Source organism: Adelges cooleyi, unplaced genomic scaffold (genome assembly GCF_023614345.1).
Source record: "Adelges cooleyi isolate 19-005CV unplaced genomic scaffold, UGA_ACOO_1.1 ACOO_flye_CR_arks_rails_tigmint_CR_PRNA_108, whole genome shotgun sequence".
Classification (NCBI taxonomy): Eukaryota; Metazoa; Arthropoda; class Insecta; order Hemiptera; family Adelgidae; genus Adelges; species Adelges cooleyi.
Window position 1 is genome coordinate 8,559,455 of NW_026095761.1, and position 25,954 is coordinate 8,585,408.

The following is a 25,954-nucleotide window of genomic DNA, read 5'->3' on the forward strand; positions in this document are numbered from 1 at the left end:
CCTGTGGGCGTCCTTGTACGCAAATTCTGTATATATATATGGACATATATGTACCTATCCATAAACAAAATATGTCACTTGTCAGTACATACTCAGGGTATATTATCCTAATAATTACCAAAATCTACATATCGTATCGCTTTGTGTGGAATTGGGAATTGTGCTGGAATAAACGATCCAATTATTTGTTCTTCACAAGTATTATAAAATCAAAGGACATAGAAATAAAGTAGATATAACGAAAAATAAGAAATTAATATCGGGTATTACTTCAAAAAGTGCTTTTAGTCACAATGATAGCTAAAGAAAACAAAAATATGATGTTGAGGCTGTGTAGTTGCATAACGTTTTTCGGAAGATATATATAAAGTTCTGAGTATACTATGGCGTAAAAAAAATGTCCTGCAAAAAAGGACCCTGGATTAAGTCACCGACAGAGGAGTCACTACTCACTTGCACTAAAAGTCCTGCGAAGGGAAAAAATATTTTAAACACAAACTATACTTACCTGCAAGAAATAGATTTAACGTAAACATAATTATAAATATAATACTAACACAAACATAATTTTAACTTAAAATTTTATGTTTTTGGTATAGAAATTCTAGAAATTGATTTCCTTTATTAGTCTCCTTAATTTTTACACTGTATAATTTCATAGAATTTCCAACTTTATTAACTTTTACCCATAATTCTGTGAAGAAAGACCATAAGATGCCACTATGGACCGCAAATTTAAAAAAATACACTAAAATCTTGAAGATCTAGATAAAGTTCGCGATTGATGCACACAATTAAAATTACATTTTAATTTAAACAGTTTTTAACATTTATCATTAAACTATGTACTCAGGGTGACTTTTTATATGTAGTCACTAACATTTTTACAGGCTTATTGCACGCACTTTTAACATGTATTATTAAACAGTTTAATGAATAGTAATAAAATACTATTTAGAATTTTAGAAATACTATATATTGAAATATTTAAACATCATTTTCTTTTTAAAATACTGCATATTGTTCGTCATTAAACAGCATAACGTACATTATAGCATTGTTTTTCATTCAGTTCTACATAATATTTGTAAAATACTTTTACACTAATTCTCCGGGCCATACACGTCCTCTGGACTATACTTAAACAGAAAACAAATCTGTGCGTTACTTTTAGCGGTGTAGAATATTTTTCAGCGGTTGAATACTAAATGAAGTAAACATTAGAATACGTGACGTAGTGTAGCAAAGTGAATAAGCAACACGTCTGTCTCGTTTCTAATGAGACAGGTATTGGCGCTGTCTTGTTGTTTTTGCGATTCCCTCAGGACGAGTTCTAAATATTTAACCGAGTGTGAAGCCTATAGGTAATATAACAATGTCAAGACTCGAGAACCACGTCCCGACTTCACTATGATATTATGTAAAATCGCAGATACAGTCTTATACCGTTATTATAATTTATAAATGCTTAAGCGCATAGTATATCACATAATATAATATATTCAATTTTATTATTTATGCCAAATTATAAGTAGGTGTACACGTTTTTCTTTAGCGACTAAAAGGCCGATTTTTGATTTAGCAATTAGAAAATTAGTTAGATTTATTAGATAAAAACTATAAAAAAGTAAAAATATAAATGCTTAAAAAATTTTTTTGAAAACAAAATTAAAAAATCGGCTTTTAAGCCTCCATAGGGAAGATGTATAATTATAAAAAAAAAACACAGTGAGCGAGCGAGTGCCAAAACACTTGGAGACCTGCCGTCCTTACCAGTTATCAATACGAATTCCGAATTTGGTAAAGTGGTAGCAATCCCTATTAAATCTATTAAAATGTCTGAAAAAATGATAGAACATTTTTCGTTTTCTTTCCATAATAAACTCGCTGACCATAAGGAATTAGTGTTGTAAAAAACCGGAGCCGTTTGGGAATTAACCTTTTTGTAAAACGGGAGCTAAATGGGCTACGTACAGAGTAACATCCAACGTTACGGACAATTTCTAGTACTTGACCCCCGGCCATATAATATATACATGTTAAAAAAAATTGTTATGGGTTCGGTAGACACTTCAGAAAGTGACTTCGCGTTTTAGTCTTTATTTGTAAACAATTTGTCGCTTACCCTTCCCCTTAACCGTGTGTTTATGTAAATGGTAAAAATTGCTATTGAATCAACAATTCATTAATATAATTAATAAACTCGGGTTAGTTGTGTTAAGAGCCCGTTATTATTACACACGGTTTGTAATCATTTATTATTGTTTGTAAATATTGAGAGGCATATGCATGTGAACGTGGGAAGCTATTGTTTGGTGAAATTACATTTTATAAATCCTTGAAACACAATTAGTGAAAACCCGAAAATTATTTAACCTACGGTTACAAAAAATTACCTTGCAAGTTAAAATTTTAACTGATTATTTAACCTAAATTTTAAATTAACTCGTTTCAAATGAACTTATACTTGGAAATTTGTTAAAATATAATACTTTGAATAAGTATTGTTTTGAAAAAGAATAAATATTGTTTGTATCATATTTGTATGAATAAATAAATAAGTAATTTTACAAACTTTTTTTAAATCCTTTATAATATTTTTTATATAGTCTATAAATTCTTGTATATACCTAAGTGTTTTTATAACCTTTTATAAATCCTTTAAAACGCTGACTGTTGGTAATAACTGTAGGATTTTTTTTTCTATTTTTGTGTTTGGATAATATGTAAAGCACTGCCCAACGCCATGAAAATGAAATACTTTATTTGTATTTGAATTTTGTATGTATTAATTTTTTGTTTACCGTAAATAAAATTAACTATATATACATTTTTTTCGTACCCTAATAAATGTTAATTTATCAATAGATGGTGTAATTGTTAAACGTTTTATTTAAATGCGGCAACATAATATATTATTATAATTTTATACGTGTCATATCTGTATGTAAAAAAAAAAAAGGCCAAACGATATTTTAGTATGTCGATTATGGGTTCAATTGATGTCGCATAAACAACTATATGTTACTTTAGGTAACTGTCAACGTGTGCGGGAAGGCGCGAAAAGCGAGATAAGATATTATTCTTGTGTTGGCAAAAAAAAAGGGTACACCAGCCGGATAAAGTGAAACCACACGTTTATACATTATAATATTATGTTGAATAAATTATGATTTTCGTGCCGATATAAATAAATAAAACCAGACTGCGGTTTTGGTAGGTAAAACGACTTAGCACAGGTGTACTTACCGCTTACGTATAAACAATTTATTTGGAGTATTCTTTTGTAAAACGCCTCACATGATAATGTCGGCCAACGTCACATAATAATAACAGCGATCGTGATAATGATGTTGGTGCTGTAAAAATATAATACAGCTGGTAAATCATGGGTTGTATGACTTAAATTATGTGCGAGAGACTTGATGTAGGCAGCTACCTAGCAAAGTAACAACTCGTGTAATAAAAGAAACGAATGCGTCTGTCGTTTCATACTGAGATGGACGTACAAATAAAACAAATATAATATAATATGTACTATTAACTATTGTATTCACATCCGCACCCGTCGACAGTACAATATTGTAATAGGATGTCCAATCCATAATTTTAGTTTAATCAATGGTTATGTTATCTATTTTAAAGTAACGTTCAGCCTAAGTGTAGCCAGGGAAGTGTTCAAAGAGTCCGGACCCCTTCCAGAATTTGTTTGAATACCGTTCCAAAGAACACCATTAGACAAACACGCAATGGAAATATTCATATTAGGAGAGCGTAAAGATAATAAATGTACAACAATATTGATGTATATGTTGATATTGGAACAGAGCCGTTTCATTTTGTAAAAACTAAAGTTTGAAAGAAAATTTAAGGTATCCGATACTTTAAATTGTATTAAGAACATTTGTTTCAAAAATGAGTAATTTTTATTTATCCTTTTTTGTTTTTTTCGGAGAGCTTAAGCTACTTAACCCTATTCGCGCAAAGTGGACCTATTCTGCTCAAAATAAGAACTCTGGCTACGTGACTGAGGATTAGTGCTGTCGCACGTCTTCATTCTTTCCAGCGTGGTAACCGTGAACTTTCGGCCTCTGGAATAGACCCGTATGAATGGCCAATTCTGTAATTTAATTAGGATTCCAAGTAAGGCTCTGCCGTTGATATTTAATGGGAGGTCTGTTGTTGAGCGGTAACAGTATTAAAATTAATTTGTTATTCATGGACAATAAATGCATTGTAGAACGATTTGAGCTCAAGGCATGCAGCGGCTGAACGGAAGTCAATATTGATTAATTTTCACTTCCAGTCCAACGCGTTTTGCCCTACTCCACGACAGCGGTCGTCTAGTCTCTACTAGGCAAAACCTGTTAAAAATAAATTACAATACTATATATGATATAATTATTATAGCAACAGTGGTTTCGAAGGGCATTATTCGGCTGCACTCTCATTACTCTCAAAACTAGCCTAACCCTTTTGAAACTCCGGTGCACACTCTTCAAAATATAATACTTAGATCGACTCGGCTCAGGTTATCACTGCGTAACGTAAAAATTGTCTAACTTAAACGAAGCTAAGCAAAACAGCTAGTTTTGCTTAGTCAGTGACGATTTCAGAACAAAAACCTTCATTGTGAAATTTATAAAATCTAGTATATCTATGGGGATTAACGTTTGCGGATTTTTGATAAATTGAAATGGTTGTCTAATAATTTATAAACAAAACCTACTTTTTATGTTTTCAAATAGCTATGACTTCATTAAATTATGAAAAATACAAATGTACAACCTACGTAATATATTATATTCTTTAAGTTTGATACTAAATATAGTAAAATTACTTAAAAGTCTATAAAAAAAACCTCTCTGGATGACAACGTTTTCAAATCAAGCTTAAGTTAATTAACCTAGTATTATTCGCAATTTTAGAGAAAAAATTTTAAATGTCTATGTTTAAATATAGTAAAAATACGAGTATATAAGTATGTGATTCATCAAACGTAAGACGCTTTACGTAGATGCCATATGTTAAATAGGATTACTCAATATAGTAAATAAATCCTATAATCCAGTTCAAAAATAATACCACGCTCGTATACAAAAATGGTTTATTCTTAATAAAATGCTGATTACAGATAAAAGCTGTTCTTTACGTGTTGGATATGCTTATACGGTTTCACATCAATTTAAGTTTCTGTACTAAAACCGATTCCTCTTGAACGCTTTTTTAAGGTTTAATACCTTTAACGGCTCCTTTGGTCCATAATTCTATATAGACAAATAATAAATAAACAAAAACATCTTCCTCGTTTCACACGAAGGTCCGATGCGTTTTGGGCCAATTTTGATTTGTAAGATATTTATAATAATATAAAACGTATAAGTATTAAACTTTTAAAAGTTTAAGAATATTTCTGACCATTTTAGATAAAGTTGAATGACGTGTTAAAACTTGAAAAACTTCTTTATATTTTTGCTGGTTTTCTTGAATTCAAAGAAAATTAGTGGACTTTTACAACTTCTTTACATCATTCTTTTAAAAATAATATAACATACGATGTGTTCTACTCAATAGGAATACTGATTAAAGAATCCTGCCAAAGTATAAAAACGTATTAAAGGTCAAAACAAAGACATTATGAAATCAATACTTTCCCGATACTATTAAGAGTATGACCCAATAGGTACAATTCTAGACTAACCCTGAACTGTATTATAGTAACATAAAAATTAATTTATAAATTTATTGAGAACCTGCATCGTTGTTTTCTTTATTTTTCATTATCAAAACAAAACCAATGATGAAATCTAATGTTAACAAACAAAATAATGTAGTGTGATTATAAACTCATTTTAAACAATGTCTTTTGTTTTGCTAGTGTAACTTTCGTCTAATTTTTATTGTTCATTATTTGAAGGTTATAACGAAAATACAATATGTAGTTGTAAGTGTAAGGCGAAGATCAAAAAGAAGTAGACTGTCGAGGGTAGAGATATCGCTATTGAAGTATTCTGGTCTGCCTGAAACGATATTTTTTGTATAATGACCGCGTGGGTCTATTGATCGACGGGATGAGTGTTGTCACCCCATCCTAGTTTCGTAAAAAAATATCAAGTTGTTGTTTATGATATAAACGAAAACAATATTCGCTCCTCTTAATCCGTAAACGTTTACCGCCGTAGACATCGGTCGAATACCTTTCTTCCTTCTTTTCGCTCTACTCAATTTTATACACCCCACTGGTTCACTTGTCTACGCTGTTTACGCAATAATCATATTATTAATGGTTATATATGCACGTTTGGATTGCAGAAACACGGTGTTCGCCTAAAATGCTCTGCGTGCCGGATAATCGTGCATTCCGAGTGCATGAGCAATCTGCCGGAGGCGGCCAAGTGCAAATCGAGCTTCAAAGATGACGGCGTGCGGCAATACAGAGAACACAAAACGGTGAAGCACCACTGGATGCACCGCAGGACGCAGAAGGACAAATGTTCGCAATGCGGAAAGGTAAGTTTCCATTGAAATTGATTTAAGGGGGTAGGACACTTGGAAATTTGTTTTATCCATACACCTATGTTGACTAGTGGACAGAACTTTCTAAACCCTCATCCTTCGAACAGTATAAACCGTGTCGATATATTTAACCAAGGTTGCAGGAGGGAGGGAAGTAGAAAACTAGTTAGAGATTTTCGTGAAAGAAAAAAGATCCCGTGTCTTTATGAGGATAATTTGTAATGTTAGGCATTGATCATTTGATTAAATTTGTTTCTTTCTTTTTTCCTGTTGAATAATTTTGTTTCCACGTGCTACTAATTTTCCAATCATCTTCTCTGCTGACATTTTATAGGCATTTTTCAATTTTTATTGCTTCTTTGCTTAATGTTTTTACCCTGTCGTACTGAATGTTATGTCCGCTGTTTTCTGCAGATTCGTCTGTTCTCTTGTATACAACGTCCCTCTTGTGTTGTTTTATCCGTGTCTCTATTGCTCTTCCGGCTTATCCATATTAAAGTCTTAATACATTCAGATAATGTGCGATTTATATAATTCAAATCCCTAGGCAGTGAAACTTGTAACATAAAAATCAGTATTATATTGTAACCTTTCAAGTTTATCTTGGCCTTTTGTGACATTACAAGTCAGGGCCTCAAAACCGTAAGGTGCAGAAAAGGTAAGTCGTTGTATAAAACAAATAGTTACAGCAATAAAACATGCACAATTCTTATTACTTATTGTACTACCGTCGTATCGCTCTATTCCTCTCTATCTACCTACTTGACACACTGTCACAGCATCTTATCCGATGAATTTCCTTTTGTCTTGTGTTCGACGAGTCAGGTTCTATCAGGTCTATGATTTGAGAATGGCTTGAAAATACAGTGCTACAACAGTAACGGTTTTTATTCCTCTCGACAGGCGTTCCAGTCGGTACTTTCGTTCAGCTCCAAAGAGATAATCGCGCTCACGTGTTCCTGGTGCAAGCTGAGCGTCCACAACAAGATGGCGTGTTTCAACGATACAAAAATGAATGAACCATGTTTCTTAGGTAAATATATATTCGTATATTTACTTTATAAACGAAAGTCTCTAAAACTTTGAGTCTATTTCTACTCTCGAGACTTTACAGGTTTTTAAAAATATTTTTTTCTTCCTCTATAAAATGATCTATTTTAGTACCTACAAATTTCTCATGCATAAAAAACATGTTAAGCCTGAATGTGAAAACTATTTCAAACTATTAAATTAAAAAATAGTTTAAGGGTAGTTCCTTACGTTTAATATGTACAGGATATGGAATAAATTTGAAAACCCTTTGATTACTATAAAAAGCAATTTCAAAACAAATTCAACACCCTAGTATATTTTTTTTTTGGCCATTTAAATTGAAATAAATAATTTAAAAAAAATTGACTGGTGAGTTTATAAAAGATTAAATGATACTAAATGTTTAGACAAAAAAAACGCTTTTCTTTTTGTGTACAGTTAAAAATGCTAAACTCCTAAGACAAAATATATCTAGAGTAAAACTAATGATATATTTGGTTTTAAGTCACCGTTTTCTTTAGAAATAAAATATGTGGTTGTACTAATTATTGTAATAAAAAAAAAATTAAAACCGCGGTAGATAATAAAATACTGGAATATATTTTGAATTGTGCTTGATTTTAATCAAACGCAATTTTGTACGTTTTAGTTAGTTTTATTATGAGTGTGCTTTGAAAATCTCCTTGTCAAGTTTTTTAATGGGAATACTCAGCTGTATAAAACTTACAAGTAATCCGTTGGGATTTATATACATACAAATAAATAAATGTATTTAATTATATGTCCCACAGTAAACAGCTATATTTTTTTCACGCATCATTATAAGTTATAAAAGTTGTACTCTCTGTCTTAATACAAACACTCATAATATATTTTGAATTCAGACAGTAGTCATTTATTACCTTAATATTAGTGCATTTTAACAGTTGTCATATAATTTTAGAAGCTATAATTTAAAATGTACATAGACTAACAATGTAGTCATATTATGGTTGAACACTCTACTGGAAAATTCGAATAAAATTATTATGATCGAAAAAAAACATATTTAATATAGTTCTTTAAAGCTACTCGAGTACTTAATCAATAAAAAAAATGTCTGTGCGCCGAGTCAACCTAAAGAACGCCTAACCCGCCAATGATGCTAAATTGCCTATACAAAACGCCGTGTCAATATACCGGCGTAGTCCATTGAAGTTACACAATGCACGTTTTAAGTGTGGTATGGTAACCCATCACGTCACTTTCATTCTTAAAATAAAACTATTAAAAAATTGTTGTCTTGCAAATTTGCAAGTTGCACACTTATGATAAATATGAATTGTTAGTAAACAAATTTTACATCTAAAAAACTATAATTATCAATATGCAGTAAAAATTGCCAACTTACTTGTTTTTACTTACCTAATACTTATAAACATTAGCTTTTGTCAACGTGCGTGTCGTTTATTTACTATACATATAAACAAATAGCACATGCATCAAATAGATATTTAATGTTTCAAGTTTCAACAATGTTATTTATGACAGTTTTAAATATATTTTCAAAAATTAAATTATAATGAAAAAACATTAATAATAAATACCATTTTTTTTGAAACATTGAATTTTGTACCAAAACATATTTTTAGAACACTGAACATATGTTTAACAAATTTAAGAAAATTGGTATTACAATATTTTCTGTTTGTGATAGGTACATAAATAAATTGTGTAAGAGCGTTAAAAAAAGTAAAGTTTAGTGTACGTTTTCATTAAAAGATTGTTCTTAAAAAACTGAAATATATTGTAATTCCTAAAACCTACAAATAAAAATGTAATCTAGCAAAAACTTTTTTTTGTATTTATTTAAACTTCAAAAATAATAACTTCTATTCTAAAACAAGTCACTGGCTTTACTGTAACTCAGACGTATATTACTTTTTCTACCGTGATTTCCTTTGTAATGGCTATAACATTTCATTAGTCTTCAAAATAACTCACAGATAAAGTCATTTTAATACTTTTAATTATATATTACGGCTTTTGGGACAATGAATAATAATGAACAGTAATTATTTCTAAACACTTTACCATCTTTAATTAACTTGAGCTCCTAAGCATATGTTAGATATTTTTTTTTTCGTTTAACAACGCCAACTGTTTAAACTATAATTAATTTTATTTAGTCTTCAAAAAAAAAAATTCTAGAGAAAAACAAACATTAGCAAAATTAAATAAACATTATCGAGTTGGAATTTGCTGAGAACATATAAAACTGACAATATTATGAAATGTATAGAATTTAAATAAAAATAGAAAAATATATATACATAATTATATTAGTAGCATAATATAAATTAATAAACAGTATTGATAATTATTATTTCTTTAAAAACTCTCATGACGCCTATTGATAGAAAACTTTGAATGACTTTAATTGTTTATAATTAAAATATACTTAAAACAATTCCAATGGGAATTTAGCGTTTCAACCTCCGGTTACCAAGTGTAATAAATTAGAATAATTATTTGCTTTCAACCGCTTGAGAATGTATATACTTATAATTTATGAAACAACTCAACTGTACATTTTTTTGTAATGAATTACCATAAAGTGCTTTCGCTAAGTAAATGTCTTTTTACTCAGCAAAGTAAAAAACAAATTGAAAAACAACATACAATATTTACAACTCTTAGTTTCCGACATTTCGAAAAGTAATGATAAAAGCAAAAATGCTCTGTTCATATTTATTATTGTTTTCTCAGAAGAACAGGGAGACAAGATAATTGCGGGATAAACAATAACGGATGATTTTCATAACCCATTTGTTCTGAAGTAACAAATTCCCAACACAAAAAAAAGACTATTTTTAAATGCCAAACATTTTTATAAACAAATTATTTTAATTGTATTTTAACTACTTTTTTAATTGACGTAAATTTGCAAATATGAACATAAAAATGAATAATGTTGACATGAAATTAACATATTAATATAATATTATATGTATATTGTAAATCCTAAACTGTAATTGGACTACAACTAAATAAGCAAACAATAGCCTCAACTAAACTCGCCGCGTTTCCTCAACCTGCAGCTAACAAAACTACCTTCAACCGCAAGCGGCAAGTGAAATAATAACATCTGTAGAACAATTGTGTAATAACTTTTAAGTGTAAAGCAACGACCAACTTTGTTGTGTAACTTCTTTTAAGCTACAAATGACAACGCCGAGAACATCTCGAAACTAAATACAAATCACACTTGTCATCAACTTACTAGAAAGTAGATAACCGAGAAGCATGAAGTTATTATTAATAATTTATTATATATAATTCTAAGACCGACAAGGAACAACCCGCATTAAAATTTGCATTCTCTTACGAACTCACCATAAGTATCTTTTTGAAGATAAAATATAATAATATATTTAACATTTATAAATTTCAAAATATTTAAAGTATTTTTTGAAAATGAAAAAACTGTGAGAAATAATTCTGTTTTATTGTCTTTCAGGTAAACATAGCAATATAATCGTTCCACCTTCTTGGATTGTCAAATTACCCAGGAAAGGTAACTTTAAATCCAGTATAAGATCACCGAAAAAAAGGTCTTCTAAAAAGAAAACAAAAGATAAGGTATGTAATTGTTTTTCTCCTATCACCCTATCAAAAACAAAAAATTATATCACAGAAAAGCTGACTGGCGTATATAAACTGTAATAGGTAAAATAAAATAAAAAGTTACATACAACTGATTGTATCCGTTCAGAAAACTTAAGGGCGCTCATGGGAAATCCGAGTGAAGGGTTATCGCTTTGGAATTTAAAATACTTACACAACTGTGACCATTTAACATAATATATGTAATATCGCAATAGCCAGTATTGCATACTTTATACGCATAAAACTTAATGTATTTTCATTATATTTGTTATCATAACAAATATACATACATTTTTTTTCTAAACGCTATAAGACATAAGATGTACATTTTTTAAAGCGTCCAAAATGTTGCACAACTGCATCTCCATAGACTTGTATGAAAAAGTTTTACGTACTAAACTCTATTAAAAATTATAATGAACCAATGCTTATGTATTTTTATCTATAGTTAGTTTTTTATTGCGCGCCAGGTCTTATTTTATACTTGCATATTGTAACAAATATGGTTTTTTTTACACTATTTACACACCTTGTGGTTACTCCATTTGATTATCTTGATTGTTTCGCCAACGTTTCGAAACACTTGCATGTTCCATCTTCAGGGAATTGGTTCGACGTTGCTCCTACCGCGATCTCCCAGAGCCCTTTAAATATCTTAAAATAATATACTATATTTAATGGCTTTTTATAGATAAAAACATACTCGTCGTGGGCGCTCTATTAGACGGTATCTTCTTACAAAATTAAATATTTGTAATAAATGTAGTTTTAATTGTATTCATCATTTAATTAATCATGTGGCGCTAAACATAAATTTACTTTTGTAATTCATACTGCACAACTGCACAATATGTCATGATTATGTTCCACTAAACATAATATTATGTCTTTAATAATAGCTGACAAAATATATAGGAATAGTTTCTAACATAATATATTATTATTTTCAAGTATTTTCAACGTAGGGTAAGATTTAATACTGATTTTCCGCTTTCTTGTGGTGACAAGACAACACGTCTACATGAGTATATGGTATAATAATGTTCAGAGCAAATGGTGAGAACAATTATTGTTACTATAAGATTTCTAACTGTTCAGGCAACTGTCTTGGGGTACTCACGTTGATTGGTTGATAACAACCTGTAAACTACGGTGAATAATTTCATCCAAGGTAACGTTCGTTCAATAGGCGGAAAATGCACAAGACACAAAATACATGTATGATGTATAACAGTTTATAAAAGTGTTGTACCTTATTTTAGCGTTTTTAATCTTCAAATGTATACTTTTTTTATCTAAAGTTCACTATAATTAACACATGAACGCAACGCAGTTGAAATTCACATATAGTAAATTGTTTCATAATAAATATGCATGTGTGTTTTTCCATAAAAAAACCATTATTCCGCAAAGGAGATGAGTGGCGTGTGATGTTCAATTCTAAATTCATTACTCTGTCCCGCATAAATGTCATCCGTATGAACGTCATTACTCATTAACGTACCACGTTGGCCCATTTTCAACGAAGTCACTCGAAAGCTGCGTCTACATTTATTTATGAGATAGCTGTAGGTTTCAAACGGTCAGGTTTAGAACCGTCATTCAGCAGTGTAAAAAAAAAAAAAGGTTTAGACCGTCGGAATTTTAATTTCCAACGAGAAGGATGGTATTATATTATTCAGTATATGTGCGGCGGCACCTTTGATTCACTTAACAGTTAACACGGTAGTGTAGGAGGGATAAGAGCTTCAGAAAAACGATGACGGCCATTTCAAACCTAGTTACTATGACTTTAACATGCTTACAGTAGAACTAAATAAATGAGGTTTTGGTTAATCATCATTTAAGGTTTACTAAAATGGGATGCAAACACTCTAATATGTCTAAGGTTATCGAATGATGAGAAATAAGAGAAGATTATTTATACTTGTAATTTTTTAATACGTATTATCCCAATAAGTTTTTTTTTAATTCCAAAATACATATTCTAACTTATCCGTCTCTGGTAAAGTTTAAAATTGCTCATGGGGTTCATCTAATACCGGATGGTTGTCGGTTATTTAAATTTTTAATAATTAACCTTACGGTGAAAAATCAATAGCTTTCTAATTACATATTATGCGCACCGCTAGAACCCTTATTGATTAATTTCCTTTTAATAACTTATAGGATTTGACCATAGAGACTTGTTCAAATAACGCACAAATTCTACACGGTTAAATATTTGTCTTTAATATTTGTACACAGATATGAATCACGGCCAAATAATATTTTTTTTTTGAAGATTGCTTTTTTTTGCCTTAAAAAGAAAATGAAAACAAACATAATTATAATAAAGTTATTCTGTTAAACAAATAATGTGATATTATCTTTTTAGAGAAACCCCATTATTGAATTGTAATAAGTATAAGTGCCTAATAAATACCTATAATTTAAAAATAATATCGTTTTGTTTTTTTTAGAAACAAATAACATAAATTCTAACAAAAAACATTTTTCCAGTGGTCTGTTTATACATATTACCAAATTAGGTTTATATGGTAGATAATTCAAAATTGACATTATAAATAATTATAATATATAAGTAACTACTTAGATTAGATTATTGCCACGTATGGTTATTAATTTAAACGGGCGTCGCATCGTTCTTCGCGCTTTAAAAAAAATAAAATCGTAACGCCCAAATACAAATATTAAATATTTAAATGTATAAATAATAATAATTAAATTGCACTTATTATACATGCGTATGTATAAACTACGAGAGAGTGCTTTTTCTCCTTTCTATGTAAAAATTGATAATGAAAAACAAACATTTTGTGTGAAAAAGGTAGCATCACATTGAATGGATACAAAAGTTTAAGTACAGTTCATTAGTAACGCGGGGTCGTTAGGGCAATACAGCTGGGGTCGCGTTTCGCCTATTATGGTAGGTGCCGCGCCGCCTCGTATCTTAATATTAAATTAAGACTTCGCGTTCAGGTGTCGTTTTGCCTTACGGCCACGTGATTAGGCTTAAGTAACGTCTTGCCGTTCGAGTGTAAATGATGATACCGTGTATGTATATATATATATGTTTATATGTTTGTTTTGCAGCCGGACAAAGAAGACAAACTGTTCGTGATCAAACCTATCCCGACGCTGAACGTTAAACCTGTGATAATATTTATAAACCCAAAGTCTGGCGGAAACCAGGGTGTAAAACTTCTACAGAAATTCCAATGGCATCTCAACCCTCGGCAGGTGTTCGACCTGAGCCGAGGTGGTCCTAGAATGGGTCTAGAACTGTACAAAAAGGTACCTAACCTCCGGGTGCTGGCTTGTGGCGGCGACGGGACCGTTGGCTGGGTTCTTTCCATTTTAGACCAAATAGCCAACGCCGTGTCGTTCCCGGTAGGAGTACTACCCCTGGGCACCGGTAATGACCTAGCCCGGGCGCTCGGTTGGGGCGGGGTGAGTAATCCGGTTATACCTCCCAACACAAATCTAACGTGTGATGCTCAAATTCCTCGTTACAGGGTTACATGGACGAACCCGTGTCGAAAATTCTAACGAATCTCGAAGAGAGCGACACGGTTCGATTGGACCGCTGGAATTTGGAAGTGGTGCCCAACGATACCGCTAAAACGGCTGATCACGCCGGAAAAGACAACTTACCGTTAAACGTGATGAACAATTATTTTTCCCTGGGCGTAGACGCTCAGATTGCACTGGAATTCCACGAGGCCAGAGGTCAGTATATTGTGATATTGTCCTAACACTGGCTTGATCTCGAATAAATACTGTTGACGTGGCTATATTAAATCTAGGCATACGAGTAGCGCTGTTAGGTCAAAACCATCCGTAAACGTCGGCATAATCGATTAGATCATCAATTACAACGTTGGCGTTAGGTGCTAAATTACCATGCCCCCGAACTTACTATCAGATGTCAAAGTCCTTTTTTTGTCCAAAAAAAAACGTACAACTTCACAACTAAAAATGTATTTTGAAAGGCAACATTCAATTTCATCGTTTAAATGCCCAACAGTTTTTAATGCACTAGGGTTTTATTGATTATAGACCTGCCTGGAATTTGGAAATTTTGTAAAACCCACTTAAATAGGAGTCATCATATCGTATTGTATAGTTATGAACATTACAACTAAATGTTATCTAGTTTTAAGGTTGAAATTTGCCAAGATAAACTGTAAGTACCTTTAAAATTCGAATTTTACCCATCCTAACCGGTTGAAAACCGGTAGATACATTTTCAAATTTATTTTTGAAGTTGGTATCTGAAATATCGGTATGAAGTTACGAGGCATCTTGTGTTTTATTATTTTTTGTTTAAAAACACACAAAATATAAATGTATAATGGGATATACAATTGTAGATTAACGAACGAGCATACGACTGATCGCAGGTCCCGTATTAAGCTCCTATCTGAAATTTGAAGTCTCAATTTCTGGTAATTGCATTTTCAAAAATCATCGTCTGGGCCTGTCTAATAGGCAATTGCTGATGCTATACACGCAGAAGATAGACCAGCCGGTGTGCACGTTATAGGATTAAGTACCATAGTTTTAATGAATTATATTGCCCCAGTTAGCTAAAGTCATTCTGAGAAACCTCAAATCCAAAACACCAATATGTTGAGGATTATTCAGGATTTATACGACTTCGGATTCGATCGAAAAAAAGTAATCTTTTATTTTTCTTAATTTCCGCTGATAGATTTATAACCGAAACACTTTTTATCGACACCGTTTAGCCCTCCACGTTTTTCAATCCCAATCTCTAGAATACGATATTTTAACTATTGTCGCTCTGCATTTATCCACGTCTTGGTATCTTTCTACTTGATTAATGTCACTCACATTCATACTCACCGTTTCATAGGTTAAACGATTCAATAGTCATTTTTTTTCACATAGTTTGCTATTACCGCCAGTTTACAATTGAAAACTGTTCCTTTTAATTTACATTATTTTCAATGAATAATAAAGGCTTCTTATTATTCCTCAAGTGTGAGATGCTTTAAAGTTAGACATTATTCTAGAAAAAACTCGAGCAACCTATAGTTATACATAAAAAAGAAAAGAATATTTAAAACCCTTAACCATAAAATAATACACTCGGCGTATACGTATTTCGGCAACAATGTTGTCATCTTCAGCGCTAACGACAGACTATCAGACAGATTGTGTCGTTAGCGCTGAAGCATGCTATTCCAATACAACACTCCCCAAAAATATATGCTCATTGGTAGCTACAACAATTTAAGATCATTGGTATAAAAAACACACAGTGACTTTTGTGATAACATAAAATATAACATAGATGGTTAAAATGTATACACTCGCGATTGATATTCTAATAACGATCTCAGGGTTTCATTGTCTCCTCTTAACGTGTCCTAGTCATTGAGTCATTTGTCATTTATAAAACCTAGTCCATGTCCATATCTTGTAGCTCTATATAAAATCTTCTAAGCCAAAAACCAGTGACTGGATCAACATCCTTAATTATTAAGATTGACTCTTGCGTTTAACAATTAAATAGCTATACACTAACTGTCTCGTGTCAACAGAGGCGAACCCGGAGAAGTTCAGCTCGAGAATGTACAACAAATTGTTCTATGGCGTTAGAGGCGGCATAGAACTGTTAGACCGCAAGTGGAAAGGTTTATCGGACCACGTGACTTTGGAATGCGATGGCAAAGACCTGACACAGCGCATAAAAGAACTCAAGGTACACGCCATATTGTTTTTGAACATTCCCAGCTACGGTGGCGGAACGCGGCCGTGGAACAAGTCAGCTGGCAACAATTCCACCGACGACGGGCTTATCGAGGTTATCGGATTAACGATTATGCAAATAGTAAGTTTTCCTATAGTCAACCATTTAATGCAAATATTTGGAAAACAAATTTTACAAACTTTGAAGGGATTATTCATTAACGCATTGCTTTAGCCGCACTATTGAGTTCAAATTATTAAGTACACATAATACCTATATAAACATCACAAATGCATTAAATATGTCTGATTTTGTTCAAACATGTTAAACTCTACTTAAATTTATTTTTTGTCACTCCGGGAACTTAAGTTTCAACCATCATTTTAGAATAAACTGTTAAACTTTTCCATGTTTGTTCTCAATTTAGAAAATTAACCCTGAACAACAAGTAAAAACATTTGTAAAACGTACAACATAATACTAAATTATATTTTATATCAATTACAAATACTGAATATTTTTTTTAAAACAACCAATAAATAACACTGTATACTTACACTAGTAATACACTTGAACACATATAAGCGTATTAGTATCCGTAGTTGTACAATATTATACTAAAGAAACACATCCAAAACAATACAACATTCAATATTGACTACCAAGAGAATGAAATTAATTCAACTATAACTTTTCAATTCTACTTATCTAATTTATATGCAGTCTGCTTATTTTCTGTAAGTTTTCTCAGCTTAATTTACACCTGAATGCAATACAAGTCTGTTTAAAATAGCTTTAAATGTATAAAAAAAGTTATTGCTTATTTAAATGTTAATACCTAGCTAGTTATACTTTTCAATTCGAATTTGAAAAACGTATACATAATTTGACATAATATTTCCTGGACTTGAGCCTACGTTGAATAATTTTGTATATATTGTATAATTATTCTAAAGATGTAGACGTTTAAGATATAAATCTGTAGTCCCGTAGGTATTAATTTGAGAGCTCTAATTATTTAGTGTTCGTACAAAATGTAATCATACACGGAACCAAAGAGTATAACTGTTAACAATAAATCACTATTTTTAGTACTGTAAAAATATTAATACATAATATATAGCATATAAATAACACGATACAAAAATAGTGAATGGTCTTTTAGGTATAATTTTAAAAAATGTTCGACCATGTAATGATATTTTGTTGTTAAAAAACTTGATTATTATTTTTTTTTTTAACTTGCACTTTTTACTTTTCCTTCATTAGTTATCTTAGTTGAAGACGTGATGAGTTTGATGTGTTATTAAATTATTTACCGTTTATACGTTTTTTTTTTAGACAAGATTGCAAACCGGAGGCACAGGGACGCCGTTGTGCCAGTGTAAAACCGCACGAATCACCACTGACATATCTGTTCCCATGCAAGTGGACGGCGAGGCTTGTCGTTTGAAGCCATCAGTGATAACCTTAGGGTTTTTCAATCAAGCAACGATGATGGCCAAACGACGAAAAGGCAGACAAACGCCTACTCGGTAACTACAGAGTTTCAATTATAGTCCGGTTCGCTGGAGAAAAAACGATATGGCAGACGGCCTTTTTTTACGGCTCATAAGAACCAGATATCATATCGAACTTCGACCTCTCAATAAATAATATATGAATATTTGAATTATTATATATATTATAAAATACAAGCTATTAAAGATTGAATATTTTAGTACAAATCCGAAAATTAGCTCTAAAATAAATAGCCAGCGGGTGTTTTGTGTGCGAAAAAAAGAAACCATTTTTGAGATGAAAATAAAACGGAAGGCTTATACGTTGTATTGTCGTATGAGCTTTCTCGGCCAATCTAATATCTATGTATTGCATTGTTTACAGGGAGGCTACTATAGAGAAGCACAAAGTAGCTGTCCAAAGACTGAAACTCCAAGATTACGAACAACACCATTGCGATAAAGAAGTGTTGGTCCATTCATGTGAGTGTTTCAATCGAAAACAAATATTATTGGGAATATTGGTTTCTTTTTTCACGCTTGTTTTGTTTTTATTCATTTCGACAAAAATAACAATTTACTTTGCCCGGCATCGCGGATTTACCTTCGTGTCGCAGAAAATACCTGTTTATTTTACTTTTGCCAATCTTTATGTTTCAGCCATCAACTTAGGAGAGATCGAAGTAGAGCCAATAGCTGACCTAGAAACCGTTCGGAATTTGATCGAGAAATTGGAAATAAACAGCGCACCGTGCAAGGACCATAGCGGTAACATGTTGCCGAAGTTATCGTCAGACTGGTGCTTCGTGGACTGTACGTATCTATTTCTCATTATTATTTCACTAATGGATGCTCGAGCAAAAATGCCTTCAACATTTCTGTCTCGGGTTGAAATAGTTCTTATAAGTTATAAAAAATAGGGCATGATGTCTGAGGTTGTATCGTGTGGCCACCAAAAATACAAGTTTGTTTGCATTTTAAACTTATAACAAAAAATATAAAATTTTATAATTCTTACCATCCGACCCGGGCCCATGTATTGCAATCATTGAGTTAATAAGATTCAATACAGTTCAATGCATCTTTATTCAAGGCATAGTGCAAAGACGCAAGTGGAGATAACTCCTTATCTTATAACTATTCAATGTCTCACGAGTTGTATGCGGTAGTTAGACAATATAAAATTAAATAATTGTAGCTCTAAAGCAGAGTTAAAAAAGTATTGGTCTTCCATTGATGTTTATTTTTGCTGCCTAGACGTCCTGTAACTTTTTAACCGGGGAATGGACCGATTTATTTGTATCCCAACAAAAAGCGCAGTCATTCGATTGAAAACATGTAGAAATAAAACACAAATTGATTGAAAACAATCTTAAAAGGTATTATGCAAGATGGAAACTAATTAAATATTCTAGTTTAAAATTTAAATTAAAATTTTCTCTCTTCTATTATCATGCCTAATCTGAAATTTACAAATTTTTGAATAGTATTCAACATTTGAAAAATAATTTACTCAAATACCTGATAACACTTTCAACAAACTCCGATCACCTTTAATATTCAGTGGCCCCTTACCTCTAAAAGAAATGCTACCGTGTAAAGTGAACACTAATTCAACCTGACCAAACCTAACATCTTAACCTTTGTTCCAGTTCTATTGTGGAGGACATTCTCGTTTTGGGTGATTTTGTCCTTTGCTCGTTTGTCGACTTGCCGACGATTATAGGAAAATAAGGTGTCGACTGTATTTTACCTGTTTTGTTTTACGGTCTGTTAAGGTTGCACAGCCGAGCGGTTTTTCCGAATCGATCGAGCCCAAGAGAGTCTGCACTATCTAATAGATATCACACACGACCAACTGTTTGTGTTAGACGATCCACACAAATCTCCGGCCGTGGAAGAAGAAGTCACCGCGGTTGTGCTGAAAGCCAAAGGCTGCGGCGAGGACTTGGAAACGGAAACACCGGAAGCGAGGTCAGTAAAACAATATTAAAATAATATATATATTATAATTACCAACGCCACAATAGGCACGTGCGCAATACGTCAAGGTAGGTGAGAGTGTGTTTTTTAAGGGTTTTATTTTAACATTATTTTTATCGATGTTTGAAGCGTGCGGGTAAAGTCGGAGGTGAAACGGTTGGAAAGCATCAAAGGTCAGTCGTCCGTGTCGTTTCGGCGTAATGACGATCGAACAACGACGGATCCTCATTCTTTAAAAGCTTGGTAGGTGTTATGATCTATACTTAAACGCATAGCCATTCTTGGCGGTACTTTATTACGTTTTTAACTTATTTTGATATCGAATACCGCTGTGGACTTTAGGGGAGAAAGACGATAAAAAATGCAAACACAAAAAAAAACGCTTTTATATTCTTTATGGAAATTTTTATAATATTTACCTGTTTATAATAATCATAAATATTTCGTGTTGGTTTTATGTATTTAATTTTCGGATATGAACGTTGTTGAGTTAAATATCCTATTATGGATATTTTTAGAGCATAATTTAGAGGTTCCATCTGGGGAGAGCGAACATTATACTGTTGAAAATTGTACATCCTGATCTAATTTTGGCAAATAGGGTGAAATTAAATAACAGTAAAAACCCTAGTGGGAAAATTGTCTGTTTAGATTTCTCTCCTCCTCATCTCCATAAAAAAACTGAAATGTCACCCCAGGTTATAATCAAAGTACTTCCAAGAATGTATAATAATTTCACCGTACTTAACGCTTGGGATATATACTATCATATTATATATACTATCATAACTAACATTTTCTTTTTTATTATAATAAAATCTGCATGCATCTAATAGTGACATATACAACCGCTTATTCAATGTACACGCGAACGAAGACCAGTAAGTACATAGTGTATAATTATTTATTTATACATGGGTGGATATATATATATATAGATAATAAGCCATACTTATTGTTTCCTCATTCCCTCTTAGAAAAATAACCGATTTAATTAAAGAATACCGACTATTCTAGACACCATAGACGAATCGATTAATGCTATAAGTCCGCATATTAACAAAAATTAGGTTATTGCGGTTTCTTGTTAACATTACTTCATAAAGCCTCGACGTATGATGAAACGACTTCAGTAACTTTACTATTACTGATGAAAAAAACATAAATATTGAATTCGTGAATGTTAATAAATGTATGTTTACGAATGATTTGTTTTTAAGTTGTGGACTGAGACCCTTTTAGCATCAATTGATTCAGTTATTGTTAGAAGAGTCTGAGCTATGAGCAAATTTATAATCATCCTCTTCGTCAAAAAACTTAAGATCCGCCGCTGTTATGAAACAAACGAAAAATTCTAACACTATTGTGCTATATTATCCAAAGAGACAAAAGGGTTCCGTTTAATTATTTTTTTTCTTAAAGAAATCATTAATTTGTTTATTTAAATAAAAATAAAATCATTTTGCAAATTATACTAATATTTTGTAGTTCTCTGGTTATTGATTATTTTCGAAACTATTATTACATTAAAAAAAAAACCATATTCTTGTTTCTGTTTCAGTCAATACAGTCGAATACGAACATCCGAAAAAATCATTGACGCCGCCAAAACAGGGAATTTAAATATGGTAATTATATGTCTAAAGCAAATGCAACGCTCATCTATTAATTATCTAATTTTCTCTCGTAATCATCTCGTATAATATCTTTTTATTATCTTTTATTAATTAACTATACTTTATAAAGGTTATATAATGGGTGCCCAAATGGTATTTTACAGTGTAATCCTTTATCGAGTGCATCAAAAGTAGACAATAACTTATAAATTCCTAACAGTCCAAAAATATATTTGCTATTAAAATTATTATTACTATTGTTTTTTTTTTAAATGTTTAAATTATGTAAAATAAAGCGCTATCAATAAAACTTTCAAAAAATTAAATAGCAACACATTTTAAATGCACGAATTCCATTATTTTATTATTTTTATATCAACATCTTATTATAATATCATTATAAGATTTTATAGAAGAATTTTATTAGTAATTTTTTTAAACATTTTTTATCAAAAAACAATTAACCGTCCCAAACAACAAACAAGTTTTAATGTTTTCAAAATTTCGTCAAATATGTTTTTAATATTTTTCAAATATGTTTTAAGATGTTGTAAAAACGTATTTAAAGGATATTTTGTAAATAACAATTTCGAATAATTTCGAGCATAAAACATACTTAAAACATGTTTGACAATCTTCATTGTCCTCCGAATGGCTATTTACGTTTTCCGCGATTTTTTGTTCCATCACTAATTGTATTTTCATTTTTTGCCGACCTAATACTGCGTTTGTGTTTGTTTTATAGCTGAGAAATCTGTTCGAAATGGGTTACTCGCTTATGTCCACCGACAAGGACGGACAGACGGCTCTTCACGTGGCCAGTCAACGCGGCGATTCCAATCTAGTCCGGTACATACTGGCCAACGCACCGTCAAACATAGTGTCGGTCAAAGACAATCAAGAGTGAGTATAATATTTCAATTTAGATACACTCGGTGACTTGATGGCCCAGCCAGACCACACTCCTCGCCAGTGCAAATTTAATTAAACCCGTACATGTGTCAGGGGCCAAACTGCATTGCACGTGGCAGTGAAAAACGGCGAGAGGAAGATTTGCTATCTTCTGGTGTCGGCCGGCGCTCCACTTCAGGCCGCCGACAAGTACGACAGGACGGCCCAGCAAATAGCTGAGCAGATCAAGGATTACGATCTCGCCAAGTACTTAGAATGTAAGTGGACACCTAAGTATAGCTTTACGCCCGCTCAGCAATATATTCGACTAGGTCTGCCATTGTGTACCTACTAGGTCTAATAAAAAAAATAATTTGATTTGAGTTCATTGCCAGCTCGCGGCCGAATTAAGAAAGAGGGCCAGAGCCTCGCCTGTAAACCTCAGTTCCGGGGCTTCGCGCGCTCTTAATCCGGCTTTAACCAGCTCTGATAATTAAAAAAAAAATTATAGTGTTTAAAAAATGCATAAGTCACTCTCAATATTATGTATAATAATAAGAAAATGTATTTATATTTAAAAAAATTTTGTAAATAGCCACACATGAGCATAAAAACTTGATTTTTCACTTGCTATAAGTTATTACTAAACATAGGCCTTACGTTAGCTCAAATTATCTTTGACAGAATATTTACCGATAACAATAATTGTTACCATAATATTATCCTAGAACTCTTGTTGGGCTCTGTTCAACTTCTATTCCTTATTTTTGTTTATTTCTTTTTTTAGACAGAAGTCAACAAGTCGATTTCGATTAAGAACTAATGAAAGGCTCAAGAAGACGCGCGGCTCGTGCCGGTATACATTTCTCTATCGCTTAACAATAAAAGCATCGTAGTAAACGATTACCTTATTGTGTAATTAATCCGTAAATCTACTTGAGCCCTTCAGTAGTACTTGGTGTGTGTTCACCTACCTCTTAATACACGAGAATGCTAAAAACAAAATGTTGTAGTGTATGTCTACGTATTATTATTTTAGTATACTTATATATTACATGCATATTTCTTTTATATAAACTCCTCTCCTTAAAGTTGTACACAAATGTTCCAATACAAACAGTGACGTAGAACTGATCTGTTGAATTAGTTAGAACTATTTTATACATAGATATCTAATAAGTATAGGTAACAACCCTGTAGCTAATTTCCAGTCTGGCGAATAGGTCCAATCCTATTTCTATATTTATTATTTATACGGTGTTTATTTGTTTAAAAACAACACCGAATTCAATATTCATCCATAATAATACTATTTGTAAACGGACGTATCCCGGTAATTTATGTAGATTTATGATCGTGTTCGTCTAAAGAGTATTTCTCATAACTTTGGAAGTACAATCTCTCTCTCTCTCTCACTCTTAAACAAAGAATAATTTTCCTCGCGCTCCAAATTGAATAGGAAATTGAAATAATTTCAATAGGATTATGGTTCTGAATTTTTAAATGGTAGCTATGACGCCACCATATCATATTATTATTGACTACCAATTTGTCTATTATGCGACGGTGGAGTCGTTTCTATACCTGCCTGACCCCCTTTGACGTTCAATAACGCCACCACCAAGTCAAATATAATCAATATAACATTGTATTCAAACAATTCAAAATCCACCTGTAGCACATAAATCGCCTGAAAAACAGCAATTTGCATTGTTAAGCAAACATTTTAATCTGTATTGAGTCAACCTTTCCCTTTAAACTGAAGTACAACTAAATCCTAAAAAAATATAAACGCTTTTTGTCTGATTATTAAATTGAAAAGTAGAAATATTAGGTGAATTTTTTCTTTATCAAAAAATTATGAAACAATAAATAATCTGAATAAAAATCGCATTTTATACAAATAAAAATTTAAAAAATCGTTTTTGCTTATAATCGTTGAAATAAAGTATGAGAGATGAATTATTTAGAAAATCATAAAGTTTTTAATTTTTCTTTTTAATTATGTAGGTAAATGAAAAGGTTTTGACTTTTGTGAATAATTTCGAAAGTAAGATTGCCCGACTAAATCTAACTTCATCACCGTTTTTAACATCACCAAAAATAGAAAAATCATTTATGATCATAACTGTATTAAAGTGGAACGTCTTGCTCAAATAGGGAAATAATAAGATTTAAATACAAATGCCAAAAATTTAGATTATTTTATTATTTTTTTACCCAACAAACATTCTTCAAAACGGTATAGAATTGGCTATGACAGGCCGCCTTTTGTTTCATATTCATTACTAAACTATTGAAACTCTGTGCTTACGTCATTGTAAAACCCAATAGAATGTCAGCTTGGCATCAAAGCTAAAATATAAAACACCCTACTACAAAATAAAATATGAAAAGTCCGTGAGAAAAGCTTTTTAAATAATATATACAACGTTGGTGAATAGCCTTGATTTAATACTCTATTTTTTTAAATATTAATTAGGCCTATAACTGAACAATAAATTCACCTAGTATCAACGTTAAAATGTTCATTAGAGAGACTATGATAAAATAAAAAAATCTAAATTATGTGATTTTGTTATATTGTACAATTTTTTTTTATTCAACCATACGCCCACTTGAACTTATACTTATCTTTCAGATATCCACGAGTATAGTGAAAATATTCCAATCGAAAAACATGAAATTGTTTGACCGAATTCTTTAGACATTGTTACTCGGGAGGTAGACAACACTATTTTTCTGATTCTAACGATTTGGCTTTTTACTGTTCAGAATTTCCATATTGTACTGATCAATACCAGTACATTGATATCTCAATAGATATCATCATTTTCTCAAATTTCTTATTTGTATTCCGGTTTTCATTTTTTTCTCTCGGAATAGTAATAATTTTTTCTTTGTCATCGATAACAGTTTTTATGTCAAACTTTTAACGATCCGGCAAACGCGTTCTATCATTTTTTTGCATAATATAATATTATATATTACAGTTATAGCTTTGGGTTTTGCATAAGAGACCCAGTTTTAAGTCTTACATTTATCAC

At 31.7% G+C, this 25,954-nt stretch overlaps 1 protein-coding gene across 4 annotated transcripts in view; it reads left to right on the forward strand.

Annotated features, from left to right (window-relative positions):
- The window catches only part of LOC126837780 (eye-specific diacylglycerol kinase-like), an 88,853-nt gene that overhangs the window by 60,687 nt on the left and 2,212 nt on the right, over positions 1-25,954 (forward strand). Inside the window, exons 5-20 of one of the 4 annotated variants that reach the window (XM_050571741.1) lie at positions 6,313-6,510; positions 7,420-7,549; positions 11,048-11,169; positions 14,293-14,649; positions 14,715-14,928; positions 16,770-17,059; positions 18,260-18,453; positions 18,803-18,900; positions 19,078-19,230; positions 20,196-20,391; positions 20,530-20,643; positions 21,237-21,281; positions 21,962-22,028; positions 22,762-22,919; positions 23,022-23,185; positions 23,695-23,763. In XM_050571741.1, coding sequence (XP_050427698.1) covers positions 6,313-6,510; positions 7,420-7,549; positions 11,048-11,169; positions 14,293-14,649; positions 14,715-14,928; positions 16,770-17,059; positions 18,260-18,453; positions 18,803-18,900; positions 19,078-19,230; positions 20,196-20,391; positions 20,530-20,643; positions 21,237-21,281; positions 21,962-22,028; positions 22,762-22,919; positions 23,022-23,185; positions 23,695-23,723 — 2,529 coding nt within the window. In that variant the 3' untranslated portion in view covers positions 23,724-23,763. The remainder of the gene's footprint in view (positions 1-6,312; positions 6,511-7,419; positions 7,550-11,047; positions 11,170-14,292; positions 14,650-14,714; positions 14,929-16,769; positions 17,060-18,259; positions 18,454-18,802; positions 18,901-19,077; positions 19,231-20,195; positions 20,392-20,529; positions 20,644-21,236; positions 21,282-21,961; positions 22,029-22,761; positions 22,920-23,021; positions 23,186-23,694; positions 23,764-25,954) is intronic. The other 3 variants (XM_050571733.1, XM_050571748.1, XM_050571755.1) reach the window with 3 other exon arrangements.